At 47.4% G+C, this 17940-nt stretch overlaps 1 protein-coding gene across 1 annotated transcript in view; it reads right to left on the reverse strand.

Annotated features, from left to right (window-relative positions):
- LOC116956954 (integrin alpha-X-like) overlaps positions 1-17940 on the reverse strand; it is a 110813-nt gene that overhangs the window by 66408 nt on the left and 26465 nt on the right. Inside the window, exons 3-5 of the mRNA XM_076054755.1 lie at positions 13764-13838; positions 7341-7467; positions 2308-2414 (exon numbers count right to left, since the gene is read on the reverse strand). Coding sequence (XP_075910870.1) covers positions 2308-2414; positions 7341-7467; positions 13764-13838 — 309 coding nt within the window. The remainder of the gene's footprint in view (positions 1-2307; positions 2415-7340; positions 7468-13763; positions 13839-17940) is intronic.

Here is a 17940-nt window from a genome sequence, read left to right on the forward strand (position 1 = left end):
AGCTCACCGATGGGACCCTGCCCAGATCTTTCAAGGATTTGTGAGCTTCTCACACAATCCAGTCTGGTTAAACCCAGGATGGATCGTAGGCAGGCCAGCCTAAATGTTTCTAACCGGTGAAGATGTTCCATTAAGGGGGTCCACGTTTCGCAAGCGTAGAGAAAGGAGGGAATGACCGTGGCCGAGAAGACCTGAAGCTTAGTGCGGAGCGACAGACCAGGTAGCTTCCACACAGCGTTACGCAACCGATGAAAAGATATTGCCGCTCGACTGATTCGGAGTGAGACCTCTGCTGTTAAACTGGAGCCAGTCATAAGCACACTGCCCAGGTATGGGAAACTCTCTCCACTCTCTCCACAACTGCCCCATCACCGTTGGGAGTTGTAGGGGTGGAGTGTCCGATGGTACAAAATACCCAGGCAGGTGCTTAGTTTTGGTGGGGCTGATGGTAAGGCCCCACCTCTTTGTGGCACGCTCCAGTCTCAGCAGCAGCGTCTCCAACTCCTCCTCTGAATGAGCAGCTATTACCAAATCATCGGCATACATAACATGGTTGAGCAATAGGGAGCCATCCCTTGACCGCACCCGGGCATCGATCAGCCTCCCATTATATCTGTACCATATGGAGATTCCCCTGGTACAGCTATTGAAGGCTTCACGAACTACGTGGTCAAAATAGATGTTAAATATTGTGGGAGCCAGAGGACATCCCTGTCGCACCCCAAGGTGTACAGGGAATGGCTCGGACTCCCGGCCACGTAGTTTTACCCGGGCCCGCTCGCCATGATGAAGGTCCTTAATGATCGTGAGCAGGGGGTCAGGGACTCCAAAAGCACGAAGAACAACCCAGAGCCCAGGCCTACTGATGGTATCATAGGCCTTGACCAGGTCAATAAAGCAGAGATGTAGGTCTTGCTGGCATTCCCTACACCTCTGATGTAGCAGACGGACATAAAAAATGGCATCTGTGCAGGACCGCCCTTTCCTGAAACCGCATTGGGGCTCCGCAGCTTTTGTTTGGCCGGATTGAGGGGGCTAAACGGGCGCGGCACGGGCTAGAGAAGAGATGGAGTGACGTGGTACAGGAGGACGTGGAGCTGAGTGACTTGCCGATGACCGGTACCAGCGGTGTCAAGATCGGCCTCTGTGGAGGAGGCTCGTGAAGGACGCTACTGGGCAGTTGGAGGCAGTCGCCCTCCAACAACAACGGAGGGCGGAGGAGCGGCGCTCACAACAACGAGCGGAGCGCCGGGTGGCTAAAGCACAGCAGGTTGGCACAGTAGGGGGCACAGGTGGTGCATCAGCCAGTCATCTCAGTCATCTCAGTCAGTCGACCCGTGGCACCTGGGTCTGCCCCGTGACCTCCTGCCAGCGGGCGTTCGACACTTCACGTGGCCTCAGGGTGCACATAGCCTGGCACAAGCGTCGTGGTGACGTCACCGCCACTTAGTGGCGAATGGCGGTTGTTGTTGTGTATCTGAGTGTCTATGTATGTATATGTGTATGTGTGTTTGTATGTAGCTGTGTGTATGTATCTGTATGTATCTGTATGTATGTGTGTGTATGTATCTGTATGTATGTATCTGTATGTATCTGTGTGTATGTATCTGCATGTGTGTGTGTATGTAGCTGTATGTATGTATCTGTGTGTATGTGTATCAGTATGTATCTGTATGTATCTGTGTGTGTGTATCTGTGTGTGTATGTATGTATCTGTGTGTCTGTGTGTGTATGTGTGTATGTATGTGTATGTATGTATCTGTGTGTGTGTATCTGAGTGTCTATGTATGTATATGTGTATGTGTGTATGTATGTATCTGTTTGTATGTATGTATCTGTATGTATCTGTATGTATGTGTGTGTATGTATCTGTATGTATGTATCTGTATGTATCTGTGTGTATGTATCTGCATGTGTGTGTGTATGTAGCTGTATGTATGTATCTGTGTGTATGTGTATCGGTATGTATCTGTATGTATCTGTGTATAGTGTAGCGGTTAGCGCTACGCTGCGCTATGAACCTGGCGACCCGGGTTCGATTCCCGCTCACGGCCAACACCAGTGACGATTATCTGAACCGGTCCCGGGCCTCCCCTAGGTCGACTCAGCCTCAAATGAGTACCTGGTGCGGTGTGTAGTAAACATCGCCACTAGGGAGACAAAGGCGGTCGGGCGTGGTGCTGGCCACCCACCCCCTCGTGTACCGTTCCGGCCTTCATAGGTGCTCGCTAACAGCACTTGCCCCTACAGTCTGTTACAGGCTATATGGGGGATCTTTGTCTTTGTCTTTGTGTGTGCTGGACGTACTCTGGACGTCCATGTTAGTGCAGCCGTGTCTGCTGCTGGCCGGGTGAAGTTGGCACTTGTGGACCAGACCGCTTCGACCACGTGCCAGTGGAGAGCTCACCACGAGCCTGGGAACAGAGACATCAAGGGTGGTGAGACTGTGTGTGGTGGGTGTGTGTCTGTGTGTGTGTGTGTCTGTGGGTGTGTGTCTGTGTGTGTGTTGTGTGTGTGGTGTGTGTGTGTGGTGTGTGTGTGTTGTGTGTGTGTGGTGGGTGTGTGGTGTGTGTGTGGTGAGTGTGTGTGTGTCTGTGTGTGTCTGTGTGTGTGTGTCTGTGTGTGTGTGTCTGTGTGTGTGTGTGTGTGTCTGTGTGTGTGTGTGTGTCTGTGTGTGTGTGTGTGTCTGTGTGTGTGTTTGTGTCTGTGTGTGTGTGTCTGTGTGTGTGTGGTGGGTGTGTGTGGTGGGTGTGTGTGGTGGGTGTGTGTGTGGTGGGTGGGTGTCTGTGTGTGTGTGTGGTGGGTGTGTGTATGTATGTGTGTGTGTGTCTGTGTGTGTGTGTGTGTCTGTGTGTGTCTGTGTGTCTGTGTGTGTCTGTGTGTGTGTCTGTGTGTGTGTGGTGGGTGTGTGTATGTAGTGAGTGTGTGTGGTGAGTGTGTGTCTGTGTGTGTGTGTGGTGAGTCTGTGTGTGTTTGTGTGGTGTGTGTGTATGTAGTGTGTCTGTGTGTGTGTGTCTGTGTGTGGTGTGTGTGTGTGTGTCTGTGTGTGTGTGGTGAGTGTGTGTGTGTGGTGTGTGTGTCTGTGTGTGGTGAGTCTGTGTGTCTGTGTGTGTGTGTCTGTGTGTGGTGAGTCTGTGTGTGTGTCTGTGTGTGTGTGGTGAGTCTGTGTGTCTGTGTGTGTGTGGTGGGTGTGTGTATGTAGTGTGTCTGTGTGTGTGTGTCTGTGTGTGTGTGTGGTGAGTCTGTGTGTGGTGGGTGTGTGTGTCTGTGTGTGTGTGGTGAGTCTGTGTGTGTGTGTGTGGTGGGTGTGTGTATGTAGTGAGTGTGTGTTGTGGGTGTGTGTGTCTGTGTGTGGGGTGAGTGTGTGTGTGTGTGGTGAGTCTGTGTGTGTGTGGTGAGTCTGTGTGTGTGTGGTGAGTCTGTGTGTGTGTGTGGTGTGTGTCTATGTGTGTGTGTAGGTGTGTCTGTGTGTGTGTGTGTGTGGTGGGTGTGTGTGTTTGTGTGTGTATGATGAGTCTGTGTGCGTGTCTGTGTGTGTGGTGAGTGTGTGTGTGTGGTGAGTCTGTGTGTGTGTGTGGTGTGTGTCTAATTCGTAGTTTCGTGGTAATTAATTGAGTGAGTGGTGAGTGTGAGTGGTGAGTGAGTGGTGAGTGAGTGAGTGGTGAGTGAGTGGTGAGTGTAAGTGGTGAGTGAGTGGTGAGTGAGTGAGTGGTGAGTGAGTGGTGAGTGTAAGTGGTGAGTGAGTGGTGAGTGAGTGGTGAGTGAGTGAGTGGTGAGTGAGTGGTGAGTGAGTGGTGAGTGTAAGTGGTGAGTGAGTGGTGAGTGTACACACCACGTGGTGTAGGCACTGTCTCTGTGTGGGGAGTGAGTGGTGAGTGAGTGAGTGGGTGAGTGAGTGACTGAGTGAGTGAGTGGTGAGTGAGTGAGTGGTGAGTGAGTGAGTGAGTGGTGAGTGAGTGAGTGGTGAGTGAGTGAGTGAGTGGTGAGTGAGTGGTGAGTGAGTGGTGAGTGAGTGGTAAGTGGTGAGTGGTGAGTGAGTGGTGAGTGAGTGGTGAGTGTGAGTGGTGAGTAAGTGGTGAGTGGTGAGTGAGTGGTGAGTGAGTGGTGAGTGTGAGTGGTGAGTGAGTGGTGAGTTAGTGGGTGGGTGGGTGAGTGAGTTGTTGAGTGAGTGGTGAGTGAGTGGTGAGTGTGAGTGGTGAGTGAGTGGTGAGTGTGAGTGGTGAGTGAGTGGTGAGTGAGTGGTGAGTGAGTGGTGAGTGTACACACCACGTGGTGTAGGCACTGTCTCTGTGTGGTGAGTGGTGAGTGAGTGGTGAGTGAGTGGTGAGTGGTGAGTGAGTGGTGAGTGGGTGGTGAGTGAGTGGTGAGTGAGTGGTGAGTGAGTGGTGAGTGAGTGGTGAGTGTGAGTGGTGAGTGAGTGGTGAGTGAGTGAGTGGTGAGTGAGTGGTGAGTGAGTGGTGAGTGAGTGAGTGGTGAGTGAGTGGTGAGTGAGTGGTGAGTGAGTGGTGAGTGTACACACCACGTGGTGTAGGCACTGTCTCTGTGTGGTGAGTGAGTGGTGAGTGAGTGGTGAGTGGTGAGTGGTGAGTGAGTGGTGAGTGTATATACACACCACGTGGTGTAGGCACTGTCTCTGTGTGGTGAGTGAGTGGTGAGTGAGTGGTGAGTGTGAGTGTGAGTGAGTGGTGAGTGAGTGGTGAGTGAGTGGTGAGTGGTGAGTGAGTGGTGAGTGTACACACCACGTGGTGTAGGCACTGTCTCTGTGTGGTGAGTGAGTGAGTGAGTGGGTGAGTGGGTGGGTGAGTGAGTGAGTGAGTGGTGAGTGTGAGTGGTGAGTGAGTGGTGAGTGTGAGTGGTGAGTGAGTGGTGAGTGAGTGGGTGAGTGAGTGAGTGGGTGAGTGTAAGTGGTGAGTGAGTGGTGAGTGTGAGTGAGTGAGTGGTGAGTGAGTGAGTGGTGAGTGTACACACCACGTGGTGTAGGCACTGTCTCTGTGTGGTGAGTGAGTGGTGAGTGAGTGGTGAGTGTAAGTGGTGAGTGAGTGTACACACCACGTGGTGTAGGCACTGTCTCTGTGTGGTGAGTGAGTGGTGAGTGGTGAGTGAGTGGTGAGTGAGTGGTGAGTGAGTGGTGAGTGAGTGGTGAGTGTAAGTGGTGAGTGTACACACCACGTGGTGTAGGCACTGTCTCTGTGTGGTGAGTGAGTGGTGAGTGAGTGGTGAGTGAGTGGTGAGTGAGTGGTGAGTGTACACACCACGTGGTGTAGGCACTGTCTCTGTGTGGTGAGTGTGAGTGGTGAGTGAGTGGTGAGTGAGTGGTGAGTGAGTGGTGAGTGAGTGGTGAGTGGTGAGTGTAAGTGGTGAGTGAGTGGTGAGTGGTGAGTGGTGAGTGTAAGTGGTGAGTGGTGAGTGTGAGTGGTGAGTGAGTGGTGAGTGTGAGTGGTGAGTGAGTGAGTGGTGAGTGAGTGGTGAGTGAGTGGTGAGTGAGTGGTGAGTGGTGAGTGTAAGTGGTGAGTGTAAGTGGTGAGTGAGTGGTGAGTGTAAGTGGTGAGTGGTGAGTGTGAGTGGTGAGTGTACACACCACGTGGTGTAGGCACTGTCTCTGTGTGGTGAGTGAGTGGTGAGTGGTGAGTGTGAGTGGTGAGTGTAAGTGGTGAGTGAGTGGTGAGTGTAAGTGGTGAGTGGTGAGTGTACACACCACGTGGTGTAGGCACTGTCTCTGTGTGGTGAGTGAGTGGTGAGTGGTGAGTGTGAGTGGTGAGTGGTGAGTGTAAGTGGTGAGTGAGTGGTGAGTGTAAGTGGTGAGTGGTGAGTGTACACACCACGTGGTGTAGGCACTGTCTCTGTGTGGTGAGTGGTGAGTGAGTGGTGAGTGAGTGGTGAGAGTGAGTGAGTGGTGAGTGAGTGGTGAGTGTAAGTGGTGAGTGGTGAGTGTAAGTGGTGAGTGTAAGTGGTGAGTGAGTGGTGAGTGAGTGGTGAGTGTACACACCACGTGGTGTAGGCACTGTCTCTGTGTGGTGAGTGGTGAGTGAGTGGTGAGTGTAAGTGGTGAGTGAGTGGTGAGTGAGTGGTGAGTGAGTGGTGAGTGAGTGGTGAGTGTACACACCACGTGGTGTAGGCACTGTCTCTGTGTGGTGAGTGAGTGGTGAGTGAGTGGTGAGTGTGAGTGGTGAGTGGTGAGTGTACACACCACGTGGTGTAGGCACTGTCTCTGTGTGGTGAGTGAGTGGTGAGTGGTGAGTGAGTGGTGAGTGAGTGGTGAGTGTACACACCACGTGGAGTAGGCACTGTCTCTGTGTGGTGAGTGAGTGGTGAGTGGTGAGTGAGTGGTGAGTGAGTGAGTGGTGAGTGTGAGTGGTGAGTGAGTGGTGAGTGGTGAGTGAGTGGTGAGTGAGTGGTGAGTGAGTGGTGAGTGAGTGGTGAGTGAGTGGTGAGTGTAAGTGGTGAGTGAGTGGTGAGTGTAAGTGGTGAGTGGTGAGTGTACACACCACGTGGTGTAGGCACTGTCTCTGTGTGGTGAGTGGTGAGTGTGAGTGGTGAGTGTGAGTGGTGAGTGAGTGGTGAGTGAGTGGTGAGTGAGTGGTGAGTGGTGAGTGTGAGTGGTGAGTGTAAGTGGTGAGTGGTGAGTGAGTGGTGAGTGTACACACCACGTGGTGTAGGCACTGTCTCTGTGTGGTGAGTGTGAGTGGTGAGTGTAAGTGGTGAGTGAGTGTAAGTGGTGAGTGTAAGTGGTGAGTGGTGAGTGTACACACCACGTGGTGTAGGCACTGTCTCTGTGTGGTGAGTGAGTGGGTGAGTGTGAGTGGTGAGTGAGTGGTGAGTGAGTGGTGAGTGTAAGTGGTGAGTGGTGAGTGTAAGTGGTGAGTGAGTGGTGAGTGTGAGTGGTGAGTGTACACACCACGTGGTGTAGGCACTGTCTCTGTGTGGTGAGTGAGTGGTGAGTGAGTGGTGAGTGAGTGGTGAGTGTACACACCACGTGGTGTAGGCACTGTCTCTGTGTGGTGAGTGGTGAGTGAGTGGTGAGTGTAAGTGGTGAGTGGTGAGTGTACACACCACGTGGTGTAGGCACTGTCTCTGTGTGGTGAGTGTAAGTGGTGAGTGAGTGGTGAGTGTAAGTGGTGAGTGTAAGTGGTGAGTGAGTGTGAGTGGTGAGTGTGAGTGGTGAGTGTACACACCACGTGGTGTAGGCACTGTCTCTGTGTGGTGAGTGTAAGTGGTGAGTGAGTGGTGAGTGGTGAGTGAGTGGTGAGTATACACACCACGTGGTGTAGGCACTGTCTCTGTGTGGTGAGTGTAAGTGGTGAGTGAGTGGTGAGTGGTGAGTGAGTGGTGAGTATACACACCACGTGGTGTAGGCACTGTCTCTGTGCTGTACCACTGCGTAGCCAAATTCTTCAGCGGCATTGCCCCTGAAGCTCACGGCCGCGGTCGTCTCCAGCGTGTATGACGTCACCCGCGCGGTGATGACGCCTGCGTGACGTCACAAAAGGGAGTGATGTCGCAGGGGTGACGTCACAGAAGGAGGGTGGGGTTGCGAAGGCGTCGACATTAAAACTTCGCCACTTCAACCACCTCCACCACCACCACCACCTCCACCACCACCACCACCACCTCCACCACCACCACCTCCACCACCTCCACCACCACCACCTCCACCACCACCACCACCTCCGCCACCTCCACCACCTCCACATCCACCACCTCCACCATCACCACCACCACCTCCACCATCACCACCACCTCCACCACCACCTCCACCACCACCTCTACCACCTCTACCACCACCACCACCTCCAACTCCACCATCACCACCACCACCTCCACCACCACCACCTCCACGACCACCATCACCTCCACCACCTCCACCACCACCACCTCCACCACCACCTCCACCACCACCACCACCTCCACAACCTCCATCCCCTCCACCTCCACCACCACCACCTCCACCACCACCACCACCATCACCTCCACCACCACCACCTCTACCACCACCTCCACAACCTCCATCCCCTCCACCTCAACCACCTCCACCACCACCTCCACCACCTCCACCACCACCACCTCCACCACCACCACCTCCACCACCACCACCTCCACCACCACCACCTCCACCACCACCACCTCCACCACCACCACCTCCACCACCACCTCCACCACCATCACCACCTCCACCACCACCACCACCACCACCTCCACCACCACCACCACCACCACCACCTCCACCACCTCCACCACCACCTCCACCACCTCCACCAACACCTCCACCACCACCACCACCACCTCCACCACCACCACCTCCAAATACACGTACAGATGCAGACACCCATAGAGACCCATAGAGTCACATAGAGACCCATAGAGATACGTAGAGACCCATAGAGTTACATAGAGACCCACAGAGTTACATAGAGACCCATAGAGTTTACATAAAGATCCATAGAGATACATAGAGACCCATAGAGATATATACAGACCCATAGAGACCCAGAGAGACCCATAGAGTTTACATAGAGACCCATAGAGTTTACATAGAGACACGTAGAGTTACATAGAGACCCATAGAGTTACATAGAGACCCGTAGAGATACATAGAGACCCATGGAGTTACATAGAGACCCATAGAGTTACATAGAGACCCATAGAGTTACATAGAGACCCATAGAGTTACATAGAGACCCATAGAGTCACATAGAGACCCATAGAGTCACATAGAGACCCATAGAGTTACATAGAGACCCATAGAGTCACATAGAGACCCACAGAGTTTACATAGAGACCCATAGAGTTACATAGAGACCCACAGAGTTTACATAGAGACCCATAGAGTCACATAGAGACCCACAGAGTTTACATAGAGACCCATAGAGTTACATAGAGACCCATAGAGTTTACAAAGATACCCATAGAGTTACATAGAGACCCATAGAGTTTACATAGAGACCCATAGAGTTTACATAGAGTTACATCGAGACCCATAGAGTTTACATAGGGACCCATAGAGTTTACATAGAGACCCATAGAGTTTACATAGAGACCCATAGAGATACATAGAGACCCATAGAGACCTATAGAGTTGCATAGATACCCATAGAGTTTACATAGCGACCCATAGAGTTACATAGAGACCCATAGAGACCCATAGAGTTTACATAGAGACCCATAGAGATACATAGAGACCCATAGAGTTACATAGAGACCCATAGAGTTACATAGAAACCCATAGAGTTACATAGAGACCCATAGAGATACATAGAGACCCATAGAGACCCATAGAGTTACATAGAGACCCATAGAGATACATAGAGATGCATAGAGACCCATAGAGACCCATAGAGATACACAGAGACCCTTAGAGACCCATAGAGAAACATAGAGACCCATAGAGTTACATAGAGACCCATAGAGTTTACATAGAGACCCATAGAGTTATATAGAGACCCAGAGAGTTACATAGAGACCCATAGAGTTTACATAGAGACCCATAGAGTTACATAGAGACCCATAGAGACCCATAGAGTTTACATAGAGACCCATAGAGTTATATAGAGACCCAGAGAGTTACATAGAGACCCATAGAGTTTACATAGAGACCCATAGAGTTACATAGAGACCCATAGAGTTTACATAGAGACCCATAGAGTTACATAGAAACCCATAGAGTTACATAGAGACCCATAGAGATACATAGAGACCCATAGAGACCCATAGAGTTACATAGAGACCCATAGAGATACATAGAGATACATAGAGACCCATAGAGACCCATAGAGATACATAGAGACCCTTAGAGACCCATAGAGATACATAGAGACCCATAGAGTTTACATAGAGACCCATAGAGTTACATAGAGACCCATAGAGACCCATAGAGTTACATAGACACCCATAGAGACCCACATAGTCACACAGTCACGTACAGACTCAACCACACAGCCGATATCATCGTCGCCATCATCCTCTTGAGGGAGTTCACAATCTGGGCTTCCTGAGAGCGTGTCGGGGGTGGCGTGAGGTTTGTGAAATTCCACGCAGGAAGTTTATTATCATGGTTCATGAGACGTGGTTTTCGCCTGAAATTCTGCGGTCAAATAGCAACAAAAATCTCAGGGCAAAGCGACGCACGGAATTCTGAGCCCACACACACACAGAGACAAAGATCCCCCAGGTAGCCTCTAGCAGGCTGTAGGGTCAAGTGGCTGTTAGTAGCAAAGACAAAGATCCCCCAGGTAACCTCTAACAGGGCTGGAGGGGCAAGTGCTGTTAGTAGTAGCACAAAGACAAAGATCCCCCAGGTAGCCTCTGGCAGGACTGTAGGGGCAAGTGCTGTTAGAAGCAAAGACAAAGATCCCCCAGGTAGCCTCTAACAGGGCTGTAGGGGCAAGTGCTGTTAGTAGTAGCACAAAGACAAAGATCCCCCAGGTAGCCTCTGGCAGTGCTGTAGGGGCAAGTGGCTGTTAGTAGCAAAGACAAAGATCCCCCAGGTAGCCTCTAGCAGGGCTGTAGGGGCAAGTGGCTGTTAGTAGTAGCGAGTATCACAAAGACAAAGATCCCCCAGGTAGCCTCTAGCAGGGCTGTAGGGGCAAGTGGCTGTTAGTAGCACAAAGACAAAGATCCCCCAGGTAGCCTCTAGCAGGGCTGTAGGGGCAAGTGGCTGTTAGTAGTAGCGAGTATCACAAAGACAAAGATCCCCCAGGTAGCCTCTAGCAGGGCTGTAGGGGCAAGTGGCTGTTAGTAGCAAAGACAAAGATCCCCCATGTAGCCTCTAGCAGGGCTGTAGGGGCAAGTGGCTGTTAGTAGCACAAAGACAAAGATCCCCCAGGTAGCCTCTGGCAGGCTGTAGGGGCAAGTGGCTGTTAGTAGCAAAGACAAAGATCCCCCAGGTAGCCTCTAGCAGGGCTGTAGGGGCTAGTGGCTGTTAGTAGCACAAAGACAAAGATCCCCCAGGTAGCCTCTAGCAGGGCTGTAGGGGCAAGTGGCTGTTAGTAGCACAAAGACAAAGATCCCCCAGGTAGCCTCTAGCACCACCACCACACACGGCCACCACAGTTGTGTAGTGTATAGTGTAGTATATAGTGTAGTGTATAGTGTAGTGCATAGTGTAGTGTATAGTAGTGTAGTGTATAGTGTAGTGTATAGTGTAGTGTCAAGTGTAGTGTATAGTGTAGTGTATAGTGTAGTTTATAGTGTAGTGTATAGTGTAGTGTATAGTGTAGTGTATAGTGTAGTGTGTAGTGTAATGTGTAGTGTATAGTGTAGTGTGTAGTGTAGTGTAGTGTGTAGTGTAGTGTATAGTGTAGTGTAGGGTGTAGTGTATAGTATAGTGTAGTGTGTAGTGTAGTGTATAGTGCAGTGTGTAGTGTATAGTGTAGTGTATAGTGTAGTGTGTAGTGTAGTGTATAGTATAGTGTAGTGTATAGTGTAGTGTATAGTGTAGTGTACTAGTACAGCACTAGTGTATAGTGTAGTGTATAGTGTAGTGTATAGTAGTGTATAGTAGTGTATAGTGTAGTGTGTAGTGTAGTGTACAGTGTAGTGTATTGTGTAGTGTAAGTGTAGTGTACAGTGTAGTGTATAGTGTAGTGTGTAGTGTAGTGTATAGTAGTGTAGTGTATAGTGTAGTGTATAGTGTAGTGTATAGTGTAGTGTATAGTGTAGTGTACAGTGTAGTGTATAGTGTAGTGTGTAGTGTAGTGTATAGTGTAGTGTATAGTGTAGTATATAGTGTAGTGTACAGTGTAGTGTATAGTAGTGTAGTGTATAGTGTAGTGCATAGTGTAGTGTATAGTGTACTGTATAGTAGTGTATAGTGTAGTGTTTAGTGTAGTGTATAGTGTAGTGTATAGTGTGTAGTGTATAGTGTAGTGTGTAGTGTATAGTGTGTAGTGTAGTGTATAGTGTAGTGTATAGTGTAGTGTATAGTGTAGTGTACAGTGTAGTGTATAGTGTAGTGTATGATGTAGTGTGTAGTGTAGTGTATAGTGTAGTGTACAGTGTAGTGTACAGTGTAGTGTACAGTGTAGTGTACAGTGTAGTGTGTACAGCGCCTGATCGTGCAACGCGATAATTCGTTGACCAACTTTGTTTTGGACGCTTCCCGAAACTTTTGTCTGTGGTTTGGCTTCGATTTCTCAGTCCACGTCTTCCTCTTTCCTCTCTATCTCCCTGCCACTCTTCTTCCGTGTTTTTAAACCGGGCGTTGCAGTGTGCTAGGAGATGTTAACTACCTCGCCTGGTACGCAGGAGGTCGTGGGTTCGATCCCGGACCTTGAGAGATGTTAACTACCTGGCCTGGTGTACAGGAGGTCGTGGGTTCGATCCTCTGACCCTGTGAGATGTTAACTACCTCGCCTGGTGTACAGGAGGTCGTGGGTTTGATCCCGGATTCGGTGAGATGTTAACTACTTCGTATGGTGTGCATGATGATGAGTGAATGAGTGAATGAATGAATAAGTGAATGAGTGAGTGAATGAGTGAATGAGTGAGTGAATGAGTGAGTGAATGAGTGAATGAGTGAGTGAATGAGTGAATGAGTGAATGAGTGAGAAGAGTGAGTGAGTGAATGAGTGAGTGAATGAGTGAATGAGTGAATGAGTGAGTGAATGAGTGAGTGAGTGAATGAGTGAATGAGTGAATGAGTGAGTGAATGAGTGAATGAGTGAGTGAATGAGTGAATGAATGAGAAGAGTGAATGAGTGAATGAGTGAATGAGTGAGTGAATGAGTGAATGAGTGAGTGAATGAGTGAATGAATGAGAAGAGTGAATGAGTGAATGAGTGAGTGAATGAGTGAACGAGTGAGTGAATGAGTGAATGAGTGAGAAGAGTGAATGAGTGAGTGAATGAGTGAATGAGTGAGTGAATGAGTGAATGAGTGAGTGAATGAGTGAGTGAATGAGTGAATGAGTGAGAAGAGTGAATGAGTGAATGAGTGAATGAGTGAGTGAATGAGGGAATGAGTGAGTGAATGAGTGAATGAGTGAGTGAATGAGTGAATGAGTGAATGAGTGAGGGTGAACTTAGATTTGAAGCTTTCGTTACTGCAGGGATTCAGCTTCCTGATTCTTTCGGTAAAGTCACCACGTGGAATGGAAAATAAAAGAATAAAATTTCAATTTTTAATTATTTTTATTTCATTCTATTTTCATCTTAATTATTATTTATTTTATTTTGTTTTATTTTTATTATTTTGTTTCCATTCTATGTGACTTTACCGAAAAAACCAATAAGTTGAGTGAGCGTGAATTACTGAGAGGCATTCAGTGAGAATGAATGACGGTGTTTTGTTAAGTGAATGAGTGAGAGGGAATGAGAGAATTAGTGAGAAGAGTGAATGAGTGAGCGAGCGAATGAGTGAATGAGTGAGCGAGTGAATGAGTGAACGAGTGAATGAGTGAGCGAGTGAATGAGTGAACGAGTGAATGAGTGAATGAGTAAGTGAATGAGTTAGTGAGTGAATGAGTGAATGAGTGAGTGAATGAGTTAGTGAGTGAATGAGTGAATGAGTGAGGGGGTATGCATGAGGGTGAATGCGTGAGAAGAGTGAATGAGTGAACGAGTGAATGAGTGAATGAGTGAGCGAGTGAATAAGTGAATGAGTGAATGAGTGAACGAGTGAATGAGTGAATGAGTGAGAAGAGTGAATTAGTGAGTGAATGAGTGAATGAGTGAACGAGTGAATGAGTGAATGAGTAAGTGAATGAGTTAGTGAGTGAATGAGTGAGCGAGTGAATGAGTAAACGAGTGAACGAATGATAGCTCACGTACCCACAGAGACGAAAAGCGCCGTCCATAACTGGCCAGCCGCTCCGAGTGTCACCATTCCTATGGCCGGGACCCAGTCTGTCAAAGACATACACCAATGAAAATGTTACAATTAATGTTGCCATTTATTGCTCAGGATTCCCATCTACAGAACGTGAAGAACCAGTGACATCTACATCTACAGAACGTGAAGAACCAGTGACATCTACATCTACAGAACATGAAGAACCAGTGGCATCTACAGAACGTGAAGAACCAGTGGCATCTACATCTACAGAACGTGAAGAACCAGTGGCATCTACATCTACAGAACGTGAAGAACCAGTGGCATCTACATGTACAGAAAGTGAAGAACCAGTGGCATCTACATCTACAGAACGTGAAGAACCAGTGGCATCTACATCTGTAGAACGTGAAGAACCAGTAGCATCTACATCTGCAGAACATGAATAACCAGTGACATCTACATCTACAGAACGTGAAGAACCAGTGGCATCTACATCTACAGAACGTGAAGAACCAGTAGCATCTACATCTGCAGAACGTGAAGAACCAGTGGCATCTACATCTACAGAACGTGATAAAACAGTGGCATCTACATCTGCAGAAAGTGAAGAACCAGTGGCATCTACATCTACAGAACGTGAAGAACCAGTGGCATCTACATCTGCAGAAAGTGAAGAACCAGTGGCATCTACATCTACAGAACGTGAAGAACCAGTGGCATCTACATCTGCAGAAAGTGAAGAACCAGTGGCATCTACATCTGCAGAACGTGAAGAACCAGTGACATCTACATCTACAGAACGTGAAGAACCAGTAGCATCTACATCTGCAGAACGTGAAGAACCAGTGGCATCTACATCTACAGAACGTGAAGAACCCGTGGCATCTACATGTACAGAACGTGAAGAACCAGTGGCATATACATCTACAGAACGTGAAGAACCAGTGGCATCTACATCTGTAGAACGTGAAGAACCAGTAGCATCTACATCTGCAGAACATGAATAACCAGTGACATCTACAGAACGTGAAGAACCAGTGGCATCTACATCTACAGAACGTGAAGAACCAGTGGCATCTACATCTGCAGAACGTGAAGAACCAGTGGCATCTACATCTGCAAAACGTGAAGAACCAGTGGCGTCTACATCTACAGAACGTGAAGAACCAGTGGCATCTGCAGAACATGAAGAACCAGTGGCATCTACATCTACAGAATGTGAAGAACCAGTGGCATCTACATCTACAGAATGTGAAGAACCAGTGGCATCTACATCTACAGAACGTGAAGAACCAGTGGCATCTACATCTGCAGAAAGTGAAGAACCAGTGACATTTACATCTACAGAACGTGAAGAACCAGTGGCATCTACATCTGCAAAACGTGAAGAACCAGTGGCATCTACATCTGCTGAACGTGTAGAACCAGTGGCATCTACAGAACGTGAAGAACCAGTGGCATCTACATCTACAGAATGTGAAGAACCAGTGGCATCTACAGAACGTGAAGAACCAGTGGCATCTACATCTACAGAAGGTGAAGAACCATTGGCATCTACATCTGCAGAACGTGAAGAACCAGTGGCATCTACAGAACGTGAAGAACCAGTGGCATCTACATCTACAGAATGTGAAGAACCAGTGGCATCTACATCTACAGAACGTGAAGAACCAGTGGCATCTACATCTGCAGAAAGTGAAGAACCAGTGGCATCTACATCTGCAAAACGTGAAGAACCAGTGGCGTCTACATCTACAGAACGTGAAGAACCAGTGGCATCTACATCTACAGAAAGTGAAGAACCAGTGGCATCTACATCTACAGAACATGAAGAACCAGTGGCGTCTACATCTACAGAACGTGAAGAACCAGTGGCATCTACATCTACAGAACGTGAAGAACCAGTGGCATCTACAGAACGTGAAGAACCAGTGGCATCTACATCTACAGAATGTGAAGAACCAGTGGCATCTACATCTACAGAACGTGAAGAACTAGTGGCATCTACATCTGCAGAAAGTGAAGAACCAGTGGCATCTACATCTACAGAACGTGAAGAACCAGTGGCATCTACATCTACAGAACGTGATAAAACAGTGGCATCTACATCTGCAGAACGTGAAGAACCAGTGGCATCTACATCTACAGAACGTGAAGAACCAGCAGCATCTACATCTGCTGAACGTGAAGAACCAGTGGCATCTGTAGAAGGTAGTTAACATCTCAAACCCACGACCCCCTGCATACCAGGCGAGGTAGTTAACAGTGTGTGGTGTTTTAGTGTAGTGTATAGTAGTTTAGTGTATAGCAGTGGATAGTGTAGTGTATAGTAGTGTATAGTGTAGTGTATATTGTAGTGTAGTGTAGTGTTTATTAGTGTATAGTGTAGTGAATAGTGTAGTGTATAGTAGTTTAATGTATAGTAGTGTATAGTGAAGTGTATAGTGTAGTGTATATTAGTGTATAGTGTACTGTTTATTAGTGTACTGTATTGTGGTGTATAATGTAGCGTATAGTAGTGTGTAGTGGATAGTAGTGTAAATGAGTGTAGTGTATATTAGTGTAGTGTATAGTGTAGTGTATAGTAGTGTAGTGTATAGTAGTGTATAATTTAGTGTGTAGTAGTGTAGTGTATAGTAGTGTAGTAAATAGTAGTGTAGTGTATAGTAGTGTATAGCAGTGTAGTGTATAGTAGTGTAGTATATAGTGTAGTATATAGTAGTTTAGTGTATAGTAGTGTAGTGTATAGTAGTGTAGTGTATAGTGTAGTGTATAGTAGTGTAGTGTATAGTAGTGTAGTGTATAGTAGTGTAGTAAATAGTAGTGTAGTGTATAGTAGTGTATACTGTAGTGTATAGTAGTGTAATGTATAGTGTAGTATATAGTAGTGTAGTGTATAGCAGTGTAGTGTATAGTAGTGTAGTAAATAGTAGTTTAGTGTATAGTAGTGTATAGTAGTGTAGTGTATAGTGTAGTGTATAGTAGTGTAGTGTATAGTAGTGTAGTGTATAGTAGTGTAGTGTGTAGTAGTGTAGTGTATATTAGTGTAGTATATAGTAGTGTAGTGTATAGTAGTGTAGTGTATAGTAGTGTATAGTAGTGTAGTCTATAGTAGTGTAGTGTATAGTAGTGTAGTATATAGTAGTGTAGTGTTTGCTAGTGTAGTATAGTGTTTATTAGTGTATTATAGTGGATATTAGTGCGTGTTGAACTTCTACTGCACCGTACGTCGCATACAGCAATCATACAACATACATACGTTCAACAAACTAACATACAACATGCGTACATACGAACCTTCTATGTTGAATGGACTTAGCAGAGCACGCTGATACTGCTGCAGCTGCTGATTTGTTGACACTGTTAACACTGCTGTAGCTGCTGATACTGTTGACACTGCTGATACTGCTGCAGCTGCTGATACTGTTGACACTCCTGATACTGATGCAGCTGCTGATACTGTTGACACTCCTGATACTGATGCAGCTGCTGATACTGTTGACACTGCTGATACTGCTGCAGCTGCTGCTGTTGTGAGAATGACGAACCAAGTTTCTGCTCACCACACCCCCTCAATCCTCCCACTCTGATCCCTCCCCCAGGTCTACACTAAACTACTACACTATACACTACACTATACACTACACTATACACTACACTATACACTATACTATACACTACACTATACACATACACTACACTACACACTACACTACACACAACACTATACACTACACTATACACTACACTATACCCTACACTACTATACACTACTATACACTACACTATACACTACACTATACACTACTATGCACTACACTATACACTACACTATACACTACTATACACTACACTATACACTACACTATATACTACACTATACACTACACTATACACTACACTATACACTACTATAAACTACACTATACACTACACTATACACTACACTATACACTACACGAAACACTACAGTACTATACACTACACTATACACTACACTATACACTACACTATACACTACATTATACACTATACACTACACTATACACTATACACTACACTATACACTACACTATACACTATACACTACACTATACACTACACTATACACTACACTATACACTACACTATACACTACCATACACTACACTATACACTACACTATACACTACA

Source organism: Petromyzon marinus, chromosome 68 (genome assembly GCF_048934315.1).
Source record: "Petromyzon marinus isolate PM22_M1 ecotype Great Lakes invasive population chromosome 68, UKy_Petmar_22M1.pri1.0, whole genome shotgun sequence".
In the NCBI taxonomy this organism is placed as follows: Eukaryota; Metazoa; Chordata; class Hyperoartia; order Petromyzontiformes; family Petromyzontidae; genus Petromyzon; species Petromyzon marinus.